General features: G+C 65.8%; 1 protein-coding gene across 5 annotated transcripts in view; it reads left to right on the forward strand.

The window, feature by feature from the left end:
• LOC117650315 (ets DNA-binding protein pokkuri) overlaps nucleotides 1-19,308 on the forward strand; it is a 36,967-nt gene that overhangs the window by 13,361 nt on the left and 4,298 nt on the right. The window contains exons 2-7 of one of the 5 annotated variants that reach the window (XM_034393656.1): nucleotides 8,530-8,630; nucleotides 10,788-10,846; nucleotides 16,928-17,143; nucleotides 17,470-17,577; nucleotides 17,768-18,322; nucleotides 18,914-19,300. In XM_034393656.1, coding sequence (XP_034249547.1) covers nucleotides 10,834-10,846; nucleotides 16,928-17,143; nucleotides 17,470-17,577; nucleotides 17,768-18,322; nucleotides 18,914-19,300 — 1,279 coding nt within the window. In that variant the 5' untranslated portion in view covers nucleotides 8,530-8,630; nucleotides 10,788-10,833. Of the gene's footprint in view, nucleotides 1-8,506; nucleotides 8,631-10,787; nucleotides 10,847-11,353; nucleotides 11,485-16,927; nucleotides 17,144-17,469; nucleotides 17,578-17,767; nucleotides 18,323-18,913; nucleotides 19,301-19,308 lie in introns of those variants that run through there. The other 4 variants (XM_034393657.1, XM_034393655.1, XM_034393659.1 and 1 more) reach the window with 4 other exon arrangements.

The raw sequence follows: 19,308 nt of genomic DNA on the forward strand, positions 1-19,308 counted from the left end.
CGCCACGGCGCGAGTCCGGCGGCACGGCGGGGCGCCTCATTATCGTTCATTTCCGCGGTCTTGACCTTGGCTGGCCGCGCTGGCCGGCCGAGGTGCCGTGGGCACGGTCTGGCACGGACGCGGCACGGTGGAGCGCGAGGTGGAGAGCGAGGGGGGGGACCCAGCGCGGTCCGCGGTCCGCGAGTCAGCGGCCAGGACCCGACCCGCGTCCCGCGTGCGCGCCGCGTGGGCGGGGGGGAGGGGGAGACCGGACGCCGCGGCACCGATCCGCTTCTCGGCGCTCCGGAAATTCTTGGCGAGGCCCCCGCCCGGCGACGCCGCGGCTACGCCCAGCGCGCCCAGCGCGCCCCGCGCGGTGACGTCGCCGCGGCGCTATTTTACGCGAGAGAGGAGGAGGGGGCGGTGCCGCGCGGGGCGGGGCGGGGCGGGGCGGAGTGGCGCGCGGGCCAGCAGGAAACGGCCGCGGCCCGCGGCGTCGCGGCGTTGAGATGAGCAGTTTGTCGGTCGGAGAATGTGGGGCCGGATCCTGATGATGTGTTCTCGGGACCGTGTTTGCCCACGGCTTGCCCACGGCTTGCCCACGGCTTGCCCACGGCTTGCCCACGGCCCCCTGCTGCCGCTGCTGCCCTATCTATACACCACCCTGCACCTCGCTCGCTGCCGGGCGCTGCCGCGCGGCGTGCCCCGTGCCTTGGTGCGGTGCCAGCGTTACTTCCGGCCCGCCGCTTTGGGGCCGCGTCCCGGCTGCGTCGGGCTGGCCGCGTCGGGCTGGCCGCGTCGGGCTGGCCGCGTCGGGCTGGCCGCGTCGGGCTGGCCGCGTCGGGCTGGCCGCGCTAGGCTCACACTGACCGCGGCCGCCGCTCGATCACCCTGTCCACCCCGTCCACCGCGGTCACGTTGGTGTGCTGGTCCAGCAGGGGCGTGGCGGGGCGCACACGTCAGTGTACACTAGTACACCCACACCCAACGCGTCGCGCGCGCTGCAGTGCTGTGGCGCTGCGGGGTCAGCCAAGTGGGCCAAGCAAGCTGCCCTGCCCCGTTTTGAAGCCGGAAGCGGCCAGAGTCTGTGCGTTGCGCCCCTACCCCTACCCAGCCCCTACCCCACCCCACAATGCCCCACTTCGCCTCGGGACCGCCGTTCCTTCCGGCCGGGCGGCCGCGTGCTTTGAGGCCGGACACGGCGAGCCGACTGCTAAAGCGGCTGTTTTGTGTTGCAGGTACGGCGACGAATCTGTGGCGCAGGCAGCGCACAGAATGCAGCCCCAGGAAGGAAACCACCCGCATGCCTTTATGAAGTCAGAACTTCGGTTAAAAATGGAGTGAAGGAGAGAAATTTGATGCGGCCAAATAACTGGAGACTGAAGCAGGCTCGGACTGGCCAGGGCAGACAGGCAGAAAAATCTGCCGGGGCCTTCGGATTTGTGACCAGTAACGTCACAAAGTTGGTCAAAAAGTGATTAAATCTCCGAAAGTAGCCGTTTTTGCTGAATTTGAGCGGCCACTGTGTCCAATCTAGTTGCCGTAAAAGGCCTCCCTCGACGTCCAAGTATTCTTAAGACCCTACTCTTTCATGCCCTGTATCGGGAAGACGTTGACCACAACGATTTTGCCTTTGACCGCAACGATTTTGGGACCAAAGTTGGTCAAAAAGTGGTCGAATCTCGGAAATTTGCTGATTTTGCTGACTTTGGGCGGCCACTGTGTCCAATCTAATTGCCGTAAAAGGCCTCCCTCGACGTCCTAGTATTCTCAAGACCCTACCCTTTCATGCCCTGTATCAGGAAGACGTTGACCACAACGATTTTGCCTTTGACCGCAACGATTTTGGGACCAAAGGTGGTCAAAAAGTGGTCGAATCTCGGAAATTTGCTGATTTTGCTGACTTTGGGCGGCCACTGTGTCCAATCTAGTTGCCGTAAAAGGCCTCCCTCGACGTCCAAGTATTCTTAAGACCCTACTCTTTCATGCCCTGTATCGGGAAGACGTTGACCACAACGATTTTGCCTTTGACCGCAACGATTTTGGGACCAAAGTTGGTCAAAAAGTGGTCGAATCTCGGAAATTTGCTGATTTTGCTGACTTTGGGCGGCCACTGTGTCCAATCTAATTGCCGTAAAAGGCCTCCCTCGACGTCCTAGTATTCTCAAGACCCTACCCTTTCATGCCCTGTATCAGGAAGACGTTGACCACAACGATTTTGCCTTTGACCGCAACGATTTTGGGACCAAAGGTGGTCAAAAAGTGGTCGAATCTCGGAAATTTGCTGATTTTGCTGACTTTGGGCGGCCACTGTGTCCAATCTAGTTGCCGTAAAAGGCCTCCCTCGACTCCCTAGAATTCTCAACACCCTACTCTTTCATGTCCTGTACGGGAAGGCTATTGACCGCAACTAGTTTGGGAGCGGTAGCCTCACAAAGTTGGTCATGAAGGGTAAAAACAATGATGATCGGGGGCCTTTTGTGGTGTTATCTGCCGGGGCCTTTTGGGGGCCAGTCCGAGCCTGGACTGAAGTCGAGGTTACTGAAGTGATTTTATTGCTGAGCCAGCCCTCCTTTTGGGGTCCAAAACGTCGTGCACGCATAGACTGCCTAGACGGACGCACACCTGAAGGACTTTGAAAGATTCTCTCTCTGTAAATAACGTGTACATTTGAAATGTAGCGCCCGCCGTAGGCGTAATAGATTTTATGACTAAGGCCGTTGCTTTGTTGAATTTTCTGAAGTGTTTTCTAGTAATTTGAGTGAGTTTGTCGGAGTTGCGCTGAGTTGAATCCGGCAGCGTTCGGGTCGCGGCCGTGAGCCCGTTACCAATGCTCTCTGTACTTGCGCGCGCCCGCCGCACGACCGTGGCCGAATCGCACCAGAGAGATTCAGTTTGCGAAACTTTCTTTTGAGCGCACGTCGCGTTGCACCCGTTGCACAGACTCCGGTCCGTTATCCAGTCCTGCGTGGGTCTTTGTCATTTTGTGCCAGGGGCTTTGTGTCTGCGAGTGGCTGCGCGCTGCGCTTGGCTGTCTGGCTTTGGCCGCCGGGCCCCGCGCACTCTGTCCACCTTGCTATGAAATGTCCCGAGCCCGTGTTTGATCGCAGAGGTAGAGTTTGTCTCCTTTGTTCACTGCCAGTTCGACAGCGGGTTGCTTGCTGTGGCGTTTTCTGCGTTTTTCGTTCGGTGCATGTCAAAGCCACTTGATCTGCTGTCGGCTGGTGTGCCCCGCTCCCCCCTCCTCCCACGTCCGCGTCCGCGTCATCGTCATCGCGGGTGAGAGGGTGAGAGCGCGCCTCTGTTTGCTTTTTATTTGAAATCACATTATTTCGGCGCGGCACTTGACACATGTGGTGGGGCTGGCGGGGCCTGCAGCCAGATGGAGTGCACATGGGTCCCAGGCGCGGCGCGAGGGGGCGCGAGGGGGCGGGGAGGGGTCGCCGCGGCTCTGCAGCGGGGCGCGCCACGCGGGAGGCCATGTCAGGTGCACGGCAGCGGCGTTGACGGCGGACGATCGCATTTATGCCCGCGAAGAGTTTCCTCGGCGTGGAAGGCCCCACACACGAGTTGGTCGTGCTCCCCACCTTCTCGGGAAGGCGAACTCGTCATAGTAGAGCTGCCGCGCTTCGTGGAAGTTCTTTTGAGGAGGCTTTCGCAGTGCGAGGCGCAGGCAGGCAAGGCGAGCAAGACGAGCCAACTTGTCAAGAAGTCCAATGAGAGTGCTCTCCGTTACGGTATGCACAGCAAAAAGTGATTAGAAAATGGAATTTGGAAGTGATACTGTTCATCCCGTTTACTTGCTAAACCCCGTTGCCAGCGTTCACCGGTTCGGAAACAGACAGCCGCTGGCCGTTGTAACTTTTGGCTAGTTTGCACTCGCTGCAGCGGGGCGCTCACGGTCATGCAATACAAGCCGCGGCAAGCCATCAGTGGGGTCAAAGTGCGGACCGCGCTGCTTTTCAGCGGGCGGGGCGCGGCGGGGCGCGGCGGCGGGGCCCGGAGGGTGCGGGGTGCGGAGGCACAGGCGTCAGCCGGCGCCAGGAATAGCAGAGCGTCTTTATTTTTTTTCACTCCCCCGCGCCTCTTTTTCCTTCCCGCCCCCTCCCTTCCTCTCTCTCGTACTCACACAACACACTCACACATGCACACATGCGCGCTCGTGGTGTTGGGAAGCAAGTAGCTCAGTCTGCTGCACCACGGTGCCACCACCACCACGACGCGGCCGGGGCGGGCCGCCGGCGGGCCGGGGCATTCCGCCAGGTCGGCGCTAATGAGAGGATCCGCCTGCCGCCAGAGAGCCCGACTGCCGCTCTAGTCCCTCTTCCTCGTCTTCCTCGACCTGCCCGGGAGCGGAAGCGCGTCGTCGTGCCGAATATTTGGTGGGGCCGCCGGCCTTGTCGAAATATCCGGCGCCCTGCCAACATCCTGACCGGCGCAGCGTTGGCGCAGCGCTGCGCCCGGAGGTGGGTACCGCCGGAGGTACCCGGAGGCGGCGGCGGGAGGAGCCGGCCCGACCGGACTGGCCCGGACCGGAGGTACTCGGAGGAAGATACTGCAGGCGGCGGGAGGGAGGGGGTTACAGCGTGGCGACGTTGCCGATCGGGCTGCCCGTGTATGTACTGCTTGGGCCCCGCGCGCCGCGCGCCGCGCCGCGTGCCGGACGGGCTGGTGGACGGACGGCCTGCTACCCGAGCCCGGGTGTCGACTCGCCGCGGACTCGACCAAGGGCTTGGAGGCGGCGCTTGGCCGAAGCGCCCCTTCGGGTTGCCCCCGTCTGTCTCCGCGATCCTCGCCACCGTCTCGGCGGTCTCGGCTTCCGCGTCGACGCGGCGCGACGGCTATCTCGGCGAGGCAGGCAGGCAGCGGCATGTCATTATGCCGCGCTGTAAAAGCGGAGGCGACGTGTCTGGCGCGCGGGTTTAGAATCGATTTGCTAAGAGCGGCCGAGCCGAGACGAGCACGGCACATCCTGCCCGCTATGCAGCCCGCCGCCCGCCGTTTGGCTGCCCCGAGGGCTGCCCGGAGGCGAGGCGGGCTTGTGGGGCCCGACCGCTACTCCGTGTGGGTTCATGTTGTTGTGCTGGTTTCAGTGCCGTGCCGTGGCGCACCGCCCGTTATCGGCGTGTGTACCTGGCCGCCTTAGATATCAGGGCGTCACGTGGGCGTCGCTTCCTGTTCCTGAGGTGGCGACCTTTGGCCGCGGGCTGCGCGGGCTGCGCGGACAGCGTGCTACGCCACTGCCTGCCGTGCTGCGCTGCGTGTCCGCCTGTCGGGTTAAGCGCAGCAGTATGCATGCATGCAACACGCCAAAGGCAGGCAAAGGCAGGCAAGGCGAGATAAGAGCCATCTTCGGCCATCTTGCAAAGCGAGACGGCGCCGCCAAACGGCTGCGAACCGCGCCCCGCCCCGCCCCGCCCCGCCCCGCCCCGCCGCCGCGCACCACCGTGTCGCCGCCACCCGCCGCGCTGTGGCCGCGCTGCACCGGGCCGCGCTGATAAGCCCCAGCACACTCGGAAGCACCCAGCCGCTCCCACGGATCAGCCGCCACCGCCCCGGTGCCCCGCGCCCGCGCCCCCGAAGTAGAGCAGTGTCACCGCGGTGGCCCAGGTCGTTCTCGTCAGCCATGACACTTAAAAACATCTAACCGAAAAGAAATGAAAACGCATCTCAGTGGCAGCTTTTCTTTTTACAGTTCAGATAGAACATGGTCCACATGAAAGCGGGTTTGTCGATGCTGTGATCGTTTCGGATGACGTTGGATGAATTCGTTTCGATTCTCATGGCGGGGATCAACGGCCGGCGGTTGTCGCGATGCCGTCCAGGATGCCGTCCAGGACGGCGACGACCAGGAGGCGACTCGCCGCTTCCTTGTCCTTGGCGCCGGGCGGCCAGCCTGTGGCGCCTGTGGCCGGACGGGACGCCTCTTCCTGCTCCCCGCCCGTCCCTCCTCTTCCTTCTCCTCGTGCTCCTGAATAATAATAAGTCGAGCTCTCTGTCGAGTCAGTGTCCGCGGACCCGCCGCTCCGCGGCGTCGGCGCTTCGCGCAGTGCGTCGCCGTAATATGACGTGTGTGTGACACTGTGTGACGGCACCACGGCGCCGCCTATTGGCGCGGCAGGCTATAAATTTATCCGGCTGCGGCGCGGCACCGCCGGCACCGCCGGGCACCGTGGCCGCTTCGTTTCCTCATAGGCAGCGCCTACGGCGTGGCGCGGCGTGGCGCGGCGTGGCGAGGCGCGCCGTGCCTTTAGCCTGTGGTCGCGAAGGGAAGTCCCGGCGGCGCGCTGCTGGTCTGCTGGTGCTAACCGACGGCGCCGGCCGAGCTTGAGTGACGGATATGCGAGGTGCGAGCGGTGCGAGGCCCGCGTCCAGCCCTGCGTCCAGCCGGTGGCGGGCCGGGGGCGGGCCGGGGGCTACGGCTCGACTCGGCTTAGAGGGGATTACTGGCAGGAGATAGTAGCGACATCGCCTGCGGAAGGTGAAGGTAGTGTAACGGGTCAGCCGCGCCGCGCCGTGACGAGTCGCGCCGAGCCGCTCTCGCTTCCTCCTCCGCCTTTGTTCGTTTGAGACCGTGCGTCAGCGCGTCAGCCGCGAAGCCTGTCCGTCCGTCTGTCCGGCCGCGGGGCCGCGGGCATGTCCGCCTTCTGTGCACGTGTCTCCGTACAGTAGAGCCAAGTGCAGCCGGCGAGCCACCGTTCGTGCCTCGCCGCCACGCCGCCACGCGGAAGATGGACATGGCAAATATTTACCTGGGTGGACGGCTGGTGGTGTGACACCGCCTCGCCAGCCCCGCCAGCCGGCCCCTTGTTTTCGGCCGCTGCGTGAGTGCTGCGTGTGGGGGTCACGAAATTCGCTCCCGTTCCCACCGATAGGGCCTTGGATAGGGGCGCTCTAGCTGCGGTGGGGCTGGCGGTGGCGGGGCCCGGGGCGCGCGCTGAACGCCTGCGCCCTCGCAATGTCGCGCGGCGGGCCGGGCACCAGGGCCTCGCGGTGTACAGTCCACGCCCGGCTGCCGCTTGAGTGGACTGCGTCCGTCGCGTGCCTTTTCGGCCTTTCTCGCGGACCCGGCGGGGCGGCGGGGCGCGGCGGCCGCCGAAAGCGGACACTTCCGGCCAGGCCCTCGGCCAGGCCCGTGCCCGGCATGTAGAGGTGCGCTGCGGTCGGCAGATTCTCGGTTCAGCCGGGCAGTCCGCCGGCAGGGAGAAGGGGAAGGGAAGGGGGGTCTCCGCCTGGCCACCGCATTCTTGCTGTCCGTCCCCGCCCAGCGAGGCGCCGCGTCGGTCGCCGCGTCGGTCGCCGCACCGGAAAGACAAGCAGGGTGGAGCGCCGGGCGGGCAGGCCGTCCCGCCACACTGCGCTGCCCACCGCCGCGGCGAGGCAGCTCGGTCCAGAGTATAATTGAGAAGACGCGACGACGCGGTGGTTAAAGGCATGGCGGCAGGGGCCACGGTCGTGAAGGGGCGCCGAAATGACACTCATGGGGCGCCGCACGGCCACGCGCCTCGAGCCCCAGTGGGGCCGTAACCAACGACAGCAATTTGTCGGTCGGATCGGCTTGTTGCCACTCACCGCCACCTTCCGCGCACTTCCGAGCGCGCCGCCGCGCGACGGCGGATGCAAACACAGCTGGCGCGCTGGCGCGCTGGCGCAGGAAGCGGCTCAGTCGAGTGTAGTGCCCGTGGCGCCCCGTCGTGTCCGTGTTGTCGATACCTGTGAATAAAAGACCAGCGGCACCTCGGCATCGGCATCGCGGTGGCTGTCCGGGCCTGCCAGGCAAATCGATGCTGAGGCGCGACCGGCAAGCAGGCTAGTGGCGGCTGCCCGCCACGCCTCACCCCGCCCCGCGCCGCCACGCCACGCCGACGTGTTGAGTATTGACTAATCAGATTGGAAGAAAAGAATGCGCCGCGCGCCCTGTCGTCATTGGCCTCCTTGTTCGTGGTCGCATCACATGACCGTCCGGCCTGCAGGCTGACTCGCTCTGTCCCTCTCGCACTCAGGGGTGGCGGCGCTCCATGGGGCGTGCGAGAGAGAGAGTGTGTGTGTCGGAATCGGACTAGGATGATTCATCAAGGAAGCGGCCTTGAGGACGCGGTGATAAGAGCGGATCCAGGCTGCGCAGGCCGCGTTGGCAGGTGAACCCGCAGGGCCGCAGACTGATTACTCCTGCCGCCGCCGTAAAACACTCAGTCTCGAGGCAGAAGGCTATCGGGCCATCGGCGCTTGATACGGTGATTACGCAGGATCCGACCCCGTCATCTGCCGCCGTCGCCGCCGACGCACCTCCTCCTCTCCCGTCGCGCGTTGCGAAACAGCCACTTGGACTTCCCTAGGGCCGCGGCTGTTGGAGCGAAATGTGCCCGCGCAAGCCGGAACAGCGTCGCGAGTTCCGGTCACACGGCAGCGCCGCGGCTTGGGCGAACGCTGATGCCGCGGCCGGCTTCCCGAACGAACGCGACACTGGATACGAACGAACGAGACCGCCGAGCTCGCCGAACGCTGACGCCAACGCTGTAGCTGTAGCGGTGTCTGCTTCTATGTCCACAGGTATGACCGGAAGTGCCGGGCCGGGCGCGTCGTCGCGACGGACCTAGAGGCCGCCGGGAGGCCGCCGAGCCCCTTGGGGCTCTTGGGGCGTACGCACGTCCGTGAGTACAAGACGAGCACGTCCACTGCACGGCCTGCACGGCCGGCACGGCCACCGCGTTGCGGTCGCAGCGTGCTGCACGCGAGGGGCGACGGAGCGGGCACGTTGGTTGCGGGGGCCTTTGCATGGCTGTGGCGTGGCATGCGGTGACGGGGCCGGGCATGGCGGGGCGTGGCGGGGCGGTAACGAATGCCCACCCCGACCTGGAGTCGGGGTTCAGGGCGCTGGCGGGCGCTGGCGGGCGCTGGAGGGGAGTTTTTAGCGGGCGGCTGGGCTGCCCTTCGCAACAAGTAGCGCGACGCGGAGGCGGAGCGCGAGCCGTGCCCGACCTCGAACTGCGAGGCGGGTCGCGAGGTGGTCAGTGCAAGCGAAAGGGCCTAGTCTCGGGACTCCAGACTCCCCCACCCATCGCCTCGCGGCGGGTGCGGGGCGCCGGCGGGCGCAACAGGCTCGCCGTTCTGGGCCCTGGGCCGTGGGCCGCTGTAGGGCTTCGTCGAGTCGAGGGCGAAACCGATCCGTGGCCCTTGCGCGCCCGCCCGACCACCCTGGGGCCTGGCCGCCTGGGGCGGTGTCGCGTCGGTGGCAGTGGCGCTCCGGTTGCCGTGTACTTACGTGTTGCGGTGGATTGCCCCTTTTTCGATGCCAAGAATACGAAATGACGTGGAGGTTCACGGCACTGCGCTGTCCCCTCCCCTCGAGACTCAAAGTGACCCCCTCCCCCTTTCCCCCCAGCCCTTGTGGCCGGAGGACTGTGTAGCGGGCTGTCGTGCGGTGCGGTCATTTCGTTTCGTAGAAATCAATGTATTGACCAGCGTAGCAGACATCCGAGAACCGGAACAGAGAACACATTTTTTGCGGTGTTTGAAGAACAACGAAGTTACCGTGGTCGCGATCGGTCCAAGATTTCGCCTGGTATTACCGCCGATGGTTTGCGGGAAGGCTTGCACGTGGGAATCGCCGACTGGAAATGAATTTTGCTCGAAGTTGAGTGCGACGGCGCCCCGTTTGAGGAGGGTCTCGCTTAAGTGTCGTCGGAGCGGCGGGGCGCGGGGCCGAGGCGAAGCAGTGGTGAGTGGCGGACCGACCACGGACCGACAGTGCAGGCGGAGGCGCCGCCGTGCCGCTGCTGTTTGGCGGCGGGCATGCACTTAGGCGCAGTCCACCCGCAGCACTGTCCCCCGCAGACATGCCGACGGCGCGTCGCAGCGCGTCGCCCTGCCCCGGGCAGTTTAGCCTCGGCCAGAAGTTTTGTTGGTTCAAAACAACGCGCGTGGTACTGCAGAGCCGCAGCCGCAGAAAAGTTGTTCCACAACTCTGCAGCGTCGACATAGGCTCATCGCGCGGGGTCGGACTGGGGTCGACATGGCTGCTGCTGCTCGGGTGTCGGACGGTTGTCGTCCGTCCGCACCTCCACTCTGGGAAGATGTCGGAAGTGAATCATCGCGCGGCATCTCGCGCCCGCTGGAGTCCGCTGGAGTCGGATGACGGCCGACGATAGCATGTGCGGCGGGGCGGGGCGGGGCGGGGCGGGTTGGCGGTACGGGTGGGGCCTAACCACACGCTGACCGGATGCGCCGTGCTCTGAGGCTGGCCTGCCTGCCTGCTTGCCGGCGGCTTGGTAGGGGCTTGGTAGGCGCGGCCGCGCGGCCTGCAACTCTTCTCTTCTCCGTGTTGGCCGAACGGTCGGGCCGGGTGGTGGCGTCGGAGCCGGCTGCCTCATGCTGCCATGGCCTCATGGCCGGAATGTCCGGTGGAGAGGCGGTAGCGGCAGGAAGACGCGTCGCTCTGCGTTGCTCTCGCTGGCGCTGTTGCCAAGAGGCCTGCACCAGCTTCCCCGCCCTGGCACGGCTTGAGTTAGGTGGGAGGCGGGGCGGGGCGGAGGGGCCTTAGTGGTGTGCCGTGTTGCCGGGCGAGGCGATGCGAGCTCTGATTTGGTTCGGTTGGGCTGTCTGGAGGGGTTTTAGAGGTTTCCCATGTTTTGGGAGGCAGCACAATACACCTTTATCTGGGTGGGGGGCTTGCATGGCCGACCTAACAGTTGGATTGATTTTCACCGACGTTGTACATTTGGGTGTACATAGTGTGTACATAGCGACAGAGCCTTGGCGAACGAGGGACGCCCTTTCCGCTGGTAACTTTATTTTGTGTCTGCTTGCAGGTGTGGTGAAAAATGGCTGTAGAGTAGCGCCCGCGACGCAGTCCGCATGAAACGGGAAAGTAAGTATCATTTCTGTAATTATTTCTACTACACACTTGTTTGTGTTTTAAGGACATGCAATGGAGGTGATTTCAGATAAATGAGTACATATCGCGCACGCTTAAAACCTTACGAAGTAATTTTGAGCGTACATAGTACAAACTATTTTACTTTGTTATACGAGGAAATAGTTCTCAAATTATGAAGTACTTTCTTTGTAAGCTTACATTTATGCTCAAAATACTTTGTTATAACAAGCTGCTTCTCTCCGTGCGGCTTTTCATTGAATCGATCGACCGATACCAGGTCGCGAGTTTGTGCGCTGGCCCGCGGTGCTGGTCGCACTGTTCCGCTTGCGGTGCGCGATGCGCGCGATGTGCGCGATGCGTGTTCCGCAGCCCTGGCGACGCTGGCGGCGTCGGCGACGCCCAGGCGACGCCCAGGCGACGCCTTGCGGTGCTTGGCCGCCCTCCGCCAGTCAGCACGTCGCGGGGCCCGGCCCTGGGCCCGGCCCGTCGTGGGGCTGGCGGAACGCGGCGCGGGGCGTTGTCGGCCGCGGTTAGTTTTAGTCGCGAGCGTGGATAGTTGGGTGCGAGTTGCTGCGCGGGGCTGAAGTCGGAGCGAGAAGCGGCGAGAAGCCAGGGAACGCGCCAAACAGGTCAGTGTCAGTCCAGCGGACAGCACTTAGCCCTCAGCGCTGTGGGCGAGCCCCACTGCCGCCACCCTGCCGTGTCCTGACTTGACCTCGCCTGCTCACCGCCAGCGCCCTCGACAGCATTCCCCTCGCTGTTCTCCTCGTTCGCACGAATCTGTAGGACTGCTTTGATCAGTCAGCGGGATGCCTTTTCGACCGCCGCCAGCGACTGCCACCCTGCCTGCCGTTTCCGCTTCCCCGCGTCCCCGCCCCCTGGCCTGTGGCTCGGCCCCTAATAATTCAGTCTGGGTGCCGTGCCGTGCCGGGCCGGGCCGCGCCCTGTGCAATGCCGCGTCGCGAGTCTCTGTGTCCCCCCAGGCCCATTCCTGGCCCTGGCCGCCCTGGCCCGGAGTAGTTAGGGACTAGACGACATTCCGCTCCTGAGGGATGTTTGGTATGCAACCCGCCGAAGCATGGCCCCTGCCCCCGGCGCCGCGACAGCCGCCACGGTGCGCCACGGTGCGCCACGGCGAGGGCCTAGGCCGCGTTGATCAACGCGGAGGGTCAGTCCGGCCCCAACAGTGCCGGTGTCGGCCTATCGGGGGATTGAGGTGCTAGCCGGGCCGGGCCGGTCCCTCCGCTCCGCTTTGCGTTATCTCGGGCCTGGCGGCGTGCAGAGACGAAGGGAAGGGACTCAGGCACCGCCGGGCCGGGGCAACTTGCCCTCGCGTTTCGGCCACTTGCGCGGTTGTAGAGCGGCCCGGCGTTGTGTGGGGCCGGTGGGCCGGTCGGCCCGGGCTCCCTCGGTGGCCCGCCACCAAACGGAGCGACTGGTCGGGCGAGGGGCACACCGTGTGCTCCCCTGCCAGGGGCCCTGCCCGGCCGAGGCCCTGCCAGGACCAGGCGCTTATCAAACTCAAACACGGCTGGCGTGGGGAGGGTTGCAGCAGGGTGCGCTCGGCGCTGCATTAATGCACGACCACTTCCTGTTTGCAGTCCACTAAATAAATATGCAAATACATTAATCAATCCGCTGGCGTGCCGGGACCCGGGGGGGGGGGGGGGGGGTGTCGACCGAATGGTGTAGGACCGAGAGCCCCCCTGCCCCTCTGTGCGCCGACGCCGCAGTGCCGGATGGGCTGCCTATGGACCGGGCGGCGGGGCGGGGCCGACTGGGGGCCGACGGCGTGGACAAGCTGGTGAAGTGCGTGGTGCTCGACGCCCTGCACAGCGCACACAGCACACGGGTCGACGGCTGTGCACAGGGGTCGACTCGAGGAGCCTCCCGAACAAAAGTGAGCCCTCCGGTCACTGACGCGCTGCCGCGCTGTCGCGACGCCAGGCATGTATGCTGAGTTGCAGACGGGCAGGCGCCCGTCCTTTGCATGCGCCTCGCCTCGCCTTTGCCTGGCTTGCTGGTTCTTGCTGGCATGCCTGGGTCGCCGAGGTGTATGTTGATGCGGACACGTCATGAGGCCCTCGCGGAGGGGGAAAGGGGGGGGGGCTGGGACCGGAAGTGCCACGAAGCGCCACGAAGTTCGTCCGCGCGGCCAAGCGCCAGGCGAGCGCCGCGTCGCTACGCCTCGAGTCGCGGGGCGTGGCCACGCTCGCCCATCCTCCTGTTGATGTTTTGGCGTCTATTCTAAGCGCGGGCCGGTCTCGGAGCTCGCGCACGCACGCACGCACGCACGCACTCGAGTGCACGGGCGGGCGGGCGGGCCACTTGCGCCCTGCGAACGACCATTTGGCGCGTAGTGTGCGCTTTCGCGGCCCCCCGGCGCGGCCCGCCTGCCGGACAGCGGCCACACCGATCACGTCCACTTGCTCGCTCGGTAGGATCATTGTCCCTACAGTGTGGGGGAGGGGCGGCCGGCCCATTGTCACTGGCGTGCGTGCGTGCGTGGGCGCGAGGCGTGCTTCGCGTACCACGTGTGAGTATGCTCATCGCGGGGGCGGGACGGGGCGGGAGGGAAGTCCGCGCGGACGTGGCCGAGTCGGTGCGCTGCGCTGGTGGCGCTGGCGCGAGTCGTGCTGTTGCACCCTGCCTCGTGACGCGGCGACGCGACGACGCGACCGCAGGACCGGTTTGAGGACCGCCCGGCCCGGCGCGGGGCGGGGCCGGCCGGCGGCTCGTTCGTCGTTCGGAAGAGGCAGAGGAGACGAGGAAGCGAGGCGGCGGGGCGGCGGGGCGGCGGGGCCGACTCGAGGAACAAGCTCGTGATGGAGGAGGAGGAGGAGAGGGAGTGGCGCTGCGAAGGCAGGCAGCAGCGGGGCGGGGCGTGGGGCGTTCGCGCACGAAAATAATTCGTACAAATTGAAAATAGATGGAAAGTGAAGCCATGCGAAGGGTCATCGCCTGCGGCCATGCGGCAGGGCGGGGAGAGGGTGTCAACAGCGGCAAGCTAAAACCAGGCGCGGCGGCGGCGCCCTCGCGGCTGATTCCGAAAGTAGTTTTCGTCGCTCTGTCTCTCTCACACCTTTATGAGATGGCCCATGACTGCGAGGGAGACAGAGCGACGGAAATGACTCCCGAAATCAGTCTGCAGCAGTTTATAACGCCAACGGCTCGCGGAGGCGTTCTTTGGAGGAGGCCGCGGTGCGGCGCTCTCGTGCGGGTGGGTGGGCATTGCCTCGCATTGCCCAGGCATCGGCTTGTCTTTTCATTTCCTAGTCTTGGCTCCTGGCCGGATGCTGCTCGCCGATGCACGCCGCTTGCCCGCGGAGAAGGTCACCACCATGACCTTGGTACGGACAGTGACCCCCCTCGGGGCACCTCGGCCCCTCGGCCCGCTCAGGTGTGTGAGCGAGTGAGTGTGTGGAGGGGGGAGGGGGGGTGGAGGGGGGATGCTGCGGGATGCCGGGAAGCGAGCCGACGGAGATGAGGAAGAGATGGGCGGTCGAGAAAAAGAAAAGGAAAAGGACCCAGACGGGACGAGTGGGGAAGGAGGAAGCTTGACAACCACGCGGTGGAGCTCTGCTGGGCCCCGCGCCACCACTACCCGCGCCTGCACCGGCCTGGCCAGACCGGGCCCGCGTGCCGAGCGCTTGCTGGGTATCACTTCCAGTCGAGGCTCGGGGCTTCAGGTGCGCACCACCACCACACCACACAGACACGAAGCAATAAGCGTCGGCCCGAATCTGACAATGGACTTTAGAGGCAAAGGCGGGGGAAAGGGGGGGGAGGGTCTTTGCTGCCGTGGGGCCGAACACAGAAACGCAGCCCGAGATCCATTTCATTTCGGCCGCGTTACGGGGCGGTTCCCTCTGGTCCCTCTGCTCTGCGCCGCGCGTTTGCCGCGCGTTTGCCGCGCGTTTGCCGCGCGTTTGCCGCGCGTTTGCCGCGCGTTTTGTCTCTAATGCGGAAGTCGTAATAAACCCCTGGCCGGCGTGCCGCGCTGCCGCACCGCCGCGCCGAGTTAATTCCGTCAAGTAGCGCTTCCTTCCCGCCCCCTCCCACAGCCAGCTCACGCGGCTACGCGGCCACGCGGCGTACGCGCCGCGGCCTCGGTGCGCCGCCGAAAAAGAGCGCGTCCGTTTCGTGTAATTTCGAATGTGTGCACCTGGTGGCGAGGCAAGTGTTGCCCAAGGCACTCGTCTCCCTGCCGCTCTGCCTTTGCACTATCTGCGGCACGTGCCCGTTTCGCCATTCCGACACTTGGGCGTTTCGACACCGCCGGCGTGCGTCTGTAGTCTCTTGGGTTCGCGGTACTGTCCTGTCTCGTCCGGTGCTCGAATGAAGGCAGGAAGGCCGCGCAGGTAGGCCCGCCGACAGCGATAGCGATTGGCGGAGGCTGTTCCCGGGTTCCCGAGTTCCCGGTACGCGGGTACGTGTGTCCCCCACCCACCACCAGGTCCGTGGCAACGCGGCGGCGCACTCCGCCTCCGCGGTGACGGCATCCTCGGCCGATGGTGGCCAATGCGCGACGCTGGACGCCGAGACGACTGGCGGCCTGGCGGGCGTGACGATACCGCTGCAAACGGCCGAAACGGGAAGTGGGGCGTTGCAGACCCGGCAGGCCCGGCCACTCCGGGCACCCGCCTTGCCTTGCCTGGCCGCCCTGCTTCCGGCCGCCTGGCCGCGTCGCGTCGACGGGCTGGTCGCGGAGTCGCGGAGTCGCGGACGGGAATTCGGGTTGCGAGTGCCGTATTGAGGTCGGCAACCCCCTTGCTGCGTGTGGGCCGCGCAGGCCGCGCGCCGCGTAGGGCGGGATGCCGCGTGGAATACACGGAGTGGAAGAGAATGGAAGTCGCTGACGCTGCCGTTGCGGTGTCGACACTGGCCGGCGTCAGCCAGCGTCAGCCGGGCCGCGGGGGGCGTTGGCCAGGCGTTGGCCACCGACGGGGCCGCAAGCTGCCGCAAGCTGGAGGCGTGGCGCGGTGGCACACTGCGCCGTCACGCCGCCTGTCCGGCCAAGCCTCGGGCCAAGCCCTGCGCCCTGTCCGCCGCTCGCGCTGCCGTGGTCTCGGCCCGCACTCGCCTCGCGGGCCCTATCTGCGCGGGCCGAGGCTGGCGGTCAGGCGGGGCGGGCGTCGCGGAACCGCAATTTGACTGTCAAATGTGTCCGGGCTTGGGACTGCGGCCGGGGCACCTGCAGGACGGCCGCGGCGCGGTCACCGCGGCGGAAGACGCTCCCTATTGAACCGGAAGTCGCGCCAACGGGACGAGCGGGCCGGCGCGGGGCGGCGCGGGGCGAGGCGGGGCCGCGGAAGTGGAGCAGGCGCATGCACAATGCTGACGGCGGCTGTCGAACCCGCGGAGGCGGTTCCACGTAGTTCCACGTGCTGGCGTGGTGAGCGCGACACGACGCGGCGTGCGGTCGTGACTCTACGATGACCCCGCGCGGCGCGGCGTGGCGGAGTGCAGCCCGTGCCCGTCGTGGCCGCGGCTCGCAGCGGCCCGCCTGAGTCGCCAGAATATCGTGAACGATGTGCTGGCCGCACACTTGCTGCCGCCGCACTTGCTGCCGCCGCACTCGATCCGCGGCCCCGTCCCGCCCCGCCTCGCCCCGCCCCGCCCCGCCCCGGGCCGCACCTCTGCCGGACAGTCGGACGGCGCTCAGGCGCGCAATCGTGTTTGGAACGCGACGCGACTGACACGCCACACGGCGTCGCGCTTCGAGAGGGCTCATCAGCGTCGCTGCCGTCGTCGGCGTCGTCCTCCGTCTGTCGGCCCGGCGGTCAAGTTCCATATGGTGGCCCCCGCCGTCGCCCCCACCGTCGCCCCCGCCATCTCCCCCGCCCTGGCCGCGCCCCGGAGCAGCAGAAGCTGGCCGCGGCGAGTGCCGGCATGGAGGCCGATGCCCCTGTCCCTGCCCACCCTAGGTAGCGCCAGTGCTCGCGGCTCTCGCGGCGCGGGCTGCGTGGCCCCCGCAGCCGAAGAACTGGGTTTCTTCCAGCGACTCTGTGCAGTGAATGTGATGGTGACTCGTTGTCTGACGCCGGTTGTGCGCGCGTGCCTTTGTTGCAGAGTCCGCCCCCCCGGCCATGAAGCTGCTGCCCATCTCGCTGCCCCCGTCGGGGGTGAGCGCCATGGAGCGGCTGCCGCTGTCGCTCCCCTTCGGCGCCAGCGACTTGCTGTGGCGGTATCCGGGGCTCAACTTCAACGTGCAGCAGGGCGCCAACACCCCCCAGCCCGCTGCCGCACCCATGTTCGACTTCAAGAACCACCTCCCCGCGGCACTCGGTGAGTTGGCGGAGCACGCCCACACCGCCACCGTTTTCGTTTCTAGGGATTGCTCTAGAAACTCAAGAGAATGCATAGCATGCTCCCCCTGGGATTCATCCTGGATAAAGCGTGCAGCGTCGTTGTAACCAGGCCTCGTAACGAAGAGACAACCATGCTCCACCCTGGGGTGTGCTTGCCAAGCATGCTCCTGGTTAGAGTGTACTTGCAAGCACACTTCAGGATGAAGTGTGCTTTGTGGTTGACTCCCAGGTGGAGCATGCTGAGCATGCACTCTCTTGAGTTTCTAGAGTGAATGTGAAGTAACGTTCTTTTGTGGCTTGCAGCCACCGATCCGCGTATCTGGAGTCGAGAGGACGTGTGCACGTTCCTGCGTTGGTGTGAGCGTGAGTTCGACCTGCCCAACTTCGACATGGACATGTTCCAGATGAACGGTGAGTACTTGGTTTGGTGCTCGGGCACCGCAGGCACCGCAGGCAGCTGTCCTCCAGCGGCGATGCACGCGGGCTGCAGGCCTCTCGTCCGGACTTGCGGAATCTTGGTCCGGTCCTCCGTTGATCTTCCCTGCCGTTGTGTTGTACGCCAAGTTTGTCCGCCCGGACTGACGCCCCGCCCTTGTTGCAGGCAAAGCGCTGTGTCTCCTCACCAAGACGGACCTCGGCGAGCGCTGCCCCGGCGCCGGCGACGTGCTCCACAACGTGCTGCAGATGCTGGTCCGCGACGCCCAGTTCCTGACCCGGTGCCTGCCCAGCTCCCCCGTGACCCCCACGTCGCGCCACTTCCCACCGGCGCACGCGGCGCACGGCGTGCACTCGCCGCACCACGTGCCGCACCCCCTGTCCCCCGCGCACACCCACCCGCCGCCCACGCCAAACTGGAGCCTTCTGGTCCGGCCGGGAGGTGAGTTGGCACCGCATGCAGACCGCGAGCGCCTCGGCGAGCGCGGGGGTGGAGGAGGAGGTGGTGGAGGGGGCGGCCACCCTCACCCTGGGCTGGCCCACCTCATGGGCAGCATGGCCAGCCTGGGCCACGCCGGCCTGGGCAGCCTGGGCAACCTGGGCAACCTGGGCCACGGCAACTCGGTCACCCTCAGCCCTGCGCCCTCGCTGGACAGCCAGTCGGGGTCACCGCAGCACCCGCTGGAGCACGGCTCGGTCGCGTCGTCCTTCCCGCTGCTCAGTAAGTATCCGCGCCGCATGTGCCAGGGTAGGGGTAGCGGGAGGGTTGGGGAGGGACAGGGGCAGGGGTCCAATGGACGCACCTTGAGGGTTTTCCTTGATTTTGGCAACTTGTCCGACTGGCTCTTGCCGCCCTTGTCGCCTTGTCGCCCGCCACCCGTGCCGTCGACTTGACACTTTTCCTGGCCGACCGCCTGTTTCTGTTGTCGGCTGTCTGTCCAGGTAGGCAACCTCGTTGCATGGCCGTCAGCCGCTCCAGTCTGCAGTCTGCATGGCTCTGTCTCTGTCTCTGTCTCTGCCGGAGACAGTTGGGGAAGGGCTGCCTGGGAAAGCCCAACGTCCCAACGCCCCAACGCCCCCATCCACCTGTAGAGATCCCTTGGTGGAATCTCCTGCCCCCCACCCCTAGCCGTGTGCCGCCCCGGCCGCCCCCATCCCCACGCCTCCACCGAGGTGCTTGCATGCTGTACAGTCAGGGCTGGAGAGGGAATGGTCAGAGGGAATGGTCGCAGCGGTGGCAGTCTTGTACATAGGGTTCTTCTTGATCGCATTGCGTTGTCGGTGAACTGACGAAGGGGCTCCCTGCTTGCAGCTGGTTTTGGTGGCTCCAACGGCAGCTCCGGCAGCACGCAGTCCCAGTCCGACTCCGAGGAAGACAGCTACCCGGACGGGGCCAATGGCACCAACGCCCGCGAGCAGAACGGCAACGGCTCGACGGGGTCGACGGGGTCGACGGGGAGCGGCTCCAGCCCGCCTAGCACGCCGTCGTACTTGGTGACGGGTGCGCCTTCGCACGCACCACACACGCCACACACGCCCGCCTCGCCGCGCTCACCCGCCGTCAAGGAGCCAGCCACCCCCACCAGCCAGACCGCCTCGAGCGGCTCGCTGTCCCTGCCCACCACCCCGGGGACGCCCAGCTTCAGGCCCTCCTCGGGCGCCAGGGAGTTCTTCCCGGACACGCCCGAGCCGAACACAAGTGAGTTT

This window comes from Thrips palmi, unplaced genomic scaffold (assembly GCF_012932325.1).
Source record: "Thrips palmi isolate BJ-2018 unplaced genomic scaffold, TpBJ-2018v1 HiC_scaffold_5, whole genome shotgun sequence".
In the NCBI taxonomy this organism is placed as follows: domain Eukaryota; kingdom Metazoa; phylum Arthropoda; class Insecta; order Thysanoptera; family Thripidae; genus Thrips; species Thrips palmi.